Source organism: Primulina eburnea, chromosome 7 (genome assembly GCF_022965805.1).
Source record: "Primulina eburnea isolate SZY01 chromosome 7, ASM2296580v1, whole genome shotgun sequence".
Classification (NCBI taxonomy): Eukaryota; Viridiplantae; Streptophyta; class Magnoliopsida; order Lamiales; family Gesneriaceae; genus Primulina; species Primulina eburnea.
Genome location: NC_133107.1, coordinates 16,645,031 through 16,649,234, shown reverse-complemented (window position 1 = coordinate 16,649,234; position 4,204 = coordinate 16,645,031). Strand labels below are relative to the sequence as shown.

Here is a 4,204-nt window from a genome sequence, read left to right as displayed (position 1 = left end):
ATCATCGCTCCGATCCGCGCTTAATCTTTCGTGGATCTCATTGCCCGCCTGTGTCGATGAGCGGGTAGTGCAGTAGTGGGTCGGATACAGACAACGATGGGGGGATCAGTTTCCCAGAGTTCTTTCATGCAGGCCATTGTGTCGGCTGCATTTGAACAAAGAGTGTGGGACTTTTTCATATTACCACCAAAAATTTAAGAAAAATGCCAACTCAGTTGCTGTGTCAGCGGATGCCCGAGTGGGTGCTCATCCACAAAACCTCATTCAAAACTTTTTTATTATCCCCATCATTGCCACATAAAAAAGAAATAAACTAATTCATGTATCCACAATACAAAAAACCCAGACAATTTTTTCTTTCTGGCAGTGTCGGCTGCCTTTGAACAGAGTGTGGGTCATTTTCATATTACCAACAATTGCGTTTGCAATAAAAATAAATAAAAATGCCAAGTCAGTGGGTTGTGTTTTTAATAAACTGATGCTGTGAATTTGGAACCCTTTTCTTTCACTCGCAAAACATGGAAAATGGCTTCTGCTGACTACACAACAAACACATAACATTTATCATCCCCCTTTCCCTTAAAAGAGGGAGATCGACACAATCCCCTCTAAAATTGTGTCTACTTGTACAAAAATAACTAGGAAAAAGGTTACAAAAGTTCAGTATGATTCAACTTCATGTCTGCCAAGATTACTACAAAACAACACCATTTAGTTATCCATTTCATATGGAACGTCCCCGGACACGATTCTCCACCTTTTTCATATGATCATTATCATTGAATCGTAATCAACTTTAGCTCCTTGTTTTGATAAATCACATTTTTGGAATGGATTCTGAACCAAACAACAAGCATGTTTGTATTAGGAAATTTTATGTGTATTTGATGCCAACTTTTAAATATAAGTTTGAAAATAAAAAAATTACCTCATAGTCTTATGTTGGAGCCAAAAATACTAAACATGAATGTTTCATATCATTGAATTTCCACTTAAATTTCGTGATCGAAGCTCAACGTTGCGTAGATCACGTAGGTGTTGTAAGATTTCTTGAAGGAGATCCATTCCCTGTTCACCTTTGTTCAGTGAACTAATACAGTGCTTTAAGAACTCTCTATCTGCTTCGAATGCTTGTAGCCTCTCATATAGATGATCCACTTCCTCTTCAATTGCAAGATTCTTGTCTTCCATTCCGGGCGTCGATTCAAAAGCATCATGCAACCCATTTGACTCGATCCAGTTGATGTTGCCATGTAGCATCTCGTCTTCCTTTTCATCACTAATTTCTTCGAAAAGTGGAAGTAGCATTTTTCCCTTTTGACTGGTGATTCTACTCTGCTGATCATGTTTCCCATTGATCAAAAAACCATTTGAATGACAGTTTTCTTGACGTACACTGTCTTCCATGTCTCGAACATCCTCAAAACGTCGCCCCTTGTCATCGTCCATTGTCCCTAACTTTTCTTCTAAGATCTTGAGCTGCTCAAGTATTGAGAATCTCTCATCCTCAAAATCTGCTAGAGATTCCTCCAAGCTCACAACCGCATCAGCAGGAGTATATTCTTGATTCCCATCAAAGCCCTCCTCTACTTTCGCCTCCCTATTCAAATCAAGAGATGCGAACGATCCATCGCTGTCCTCGCTATTGCTGCACGAACCTGAACCATGTCCACTTCTAGAACTTTCATTTTTGCTTCTTTTCAATACCATTATCTTCTGTTTTGTTTCATAATCCAAAAGCTTCTTTCTACACACTTCGAATTCCTTTTCGACCTCCAATTTTTCCTTCTCTTTCTTCACCATGAGTTCATTCAACAATTCTAAGGCTTCTTGATCATATTCAGATTGTTCTTCCATCATTCTTTGATACTGCAATGCTTCCATCTGCATTGCCGCCTTCTCTTCTTGGAGTCTGTTTATCATAGCCATCGTTTGGTTTGCTGCTATGGCAGAGGCACTTCTCTCTTCTTCAAGCTCGGCATATAAAGCCAGCAAAGTCTTACGGTCAGCTCTCAGCATAGCTTTCAACCGCTCAACGGTAACGACTCCATCACCGCCATCTAATTCACTTGTCACGCTTCCATCGAAAGATTCTTCGGTCCCGGGATCTTTCATTTCCTGCAGTAGCATTTTCTTGTGCAGGTGATTGAGGCTGTCCACGGAAGTAGGCGTATCGGGAACCTTATCTTCTTCAATTTCGCATAAATCCGAGTAAACACACGGCTGATTGTTCAGGACATGATCCCTTTCTTTACTCGATAATGGCTTCAAGTCTACCACCTGTTCCTCAAGTTTCATAGTAACTGACAGAAAGAAAAATTTCAGAATCTTGACTAACAATCGCGAACAACAAGAATTGACGAACCAAAAACTACCATGAGGTTCTTCGTTTCGAATCGAAGAACTTTTTGAAGGGCCTTCGTTTATGGCTTCATCAAAAAGAAAAGATTCTTGATTTTGCATTTCATCTGTGATATCCAAGTCAGGGATTTCTGTTCCTATGGAGATGTCTGCTTCATTTTCATGATTCCCCATCTGAGCAGCTTCCTCAGAAGCTACATTAATCAGACAAACAGGTTGTTTTTAACATTAACCTTACATATAGAACTTAAAATATATAATTTAAGGATTCCAAGAAAAGTCGAATGGTACCTATCAGAATACTTGAACATGTTTCTTCTCCTATTACTTCCAGTTCCTTAAATTCACTGGCATCGTATGGGAATTGAGGTACACGAAAATCAGCAGAGTTTTCAAACTCTTCTTCAAACTTGGGATCCTCATTTATATCAAAATCAAGCAAAAAACCATCCTTTCCGACACTAAATTCACCTTCAAAGCCAAAATCTTGAACCTTCGTGTCATAAAAATCTTCAAACATAACATTCCCATTACTCTGATTTTCTTCGGTTATCGAATCCACCAGTTCGATTGGAACGAGCCTATAACCACTGTAGTCTAGAAAGAACTCCAAATGCTGAGAAGACATTTCACCATAATTACCATCTTCTTCAACACAAACTTGGACAGATTTATCTTTCGTTGTCATATTTACGTTTTGTTCCATGAAAGCTTCCTTCTTTTTCTTCTCCTCCAGCTTAGAAAGCATATGATTTTTATTCCTATACTCGAACACCCTTTCATTCTCACACAAATCAGTAGCAAAATCTGACAAATTTTCACCAAAATCTGCAGCCGAATTCTCTTTGTGGGCACATTCCAAAACATCCGACGATGATGTTTTAAGCAACACATAAGAAGAATACACATCATGATTCTCATTATTACTTCTATCCAAGACAACCCCGCAACAAGAACAGCTCACATTCACCTCATCATTTTCACTAAAATCTTTCACAAACGACAAAAAATTCTTCGACCCACACTCGAATTCCGGTCTCGATGACAAGCAATCCTCACACATATCTTGATATTCAACCAATCTCTGATGATTTGAACAAAATCCCAGATTAGAAACCTCCTTGGCATGAACTTCACAAAGAAGATCTCTGTGCACATTCTTCTCCCTGTTAGCAGGATCAAACATATGATCAAGCCTCGTGCACCATAGGCATGGAGTTTTCAGGCCAAAATACTGAGCAAATTGGACGATCAGATAAGAAAACACCGAATTCAGCAACAAAAGGGCAATCAAAATCCATTCAAGAACTGCGTAGACAAGAACAAGTGAAATCCTGTCTGTGTTTCTGTGTAACATGCTTGCAAATTTGTTTGCAACCATGTTATTCTTGTCACAAATCTCGAAAATATCAAGATAAACAAACCAGAAAATCAAATAAAGAAAACTGAACTGTTAGAAAGAATCAAAATAAATAAAATTCTGAAGTGATATTATTTAGAAACAAACGTGAAACGATGATGCAAAGAAGACTTGTGAACTTTACAGAAAGAAAGAGGAGGATTAATTTAAGGAAAAAGAACGTGTCTAAAGCATTAAAACTTGGATCCGATTAGCTTTTTATTTAAAAATCTTGCCCGCTCCATTATATTTTTGCATCAAGCAATTGTGGGACGCAATGAAAGAAAATGGGGTCCATAGTGGATGCCTTGTGTTGGAACTCATCATATGTTTCTAGGCAAAAACTTGTGTGAGACGGTCTCACGGGTCGTAGTTGTGAGACGGATCTCTTATTTGGGTTATCTATGAAAAAGTATTACTTTTTATACTAAGAGTATTACTTTT

The 4,204-nt window shown here is 38.4% G+C and overlaps 1 protein-coding gene across 2 annotated transcripts; it reads right to left on the bottom strand.

Moving 5' to 3' along the window:
- Positions 1 to 459: 459 nt before the first annotated feature.
- On the bottom strand, positions 460 to 3,990 carry LOC140837280 (myosin-binding protein 2-like). Of its 2 annotated transcripts, none has more exons than XM_073203391.1 (4): positions 2,653 to 3,990; positions 2,376 to 2,555; positions 929 to 2,303; positions 460 to 837 (listed from the first exon to the last, which is right to left on the bottom strand). In XM_073203391.1, exons 1-3 carry the CDS (start codon positions 3,740 to 3,742, stop codon positions 973 to 975), a joined length of 2,601 nt encoding a protein of 866 aa, XP_073059492.1. In that variant the 5' UTR covers positions 3,743 to 3,990; the 3' UTR covers positions 460 to 837; positions 929 to 972. The 2 variants fall into 2 exon arrangements, with proteins under 2 accessions (XP_073059492.1, XP_073059491.1); XM_073203390.1 differs by having other exon boundaries at positions 2,373 to 2,555; positions 2,653 to 3,989.
- Positions 3,991 to 4,204: the final 214 nt, after the last annotated feature.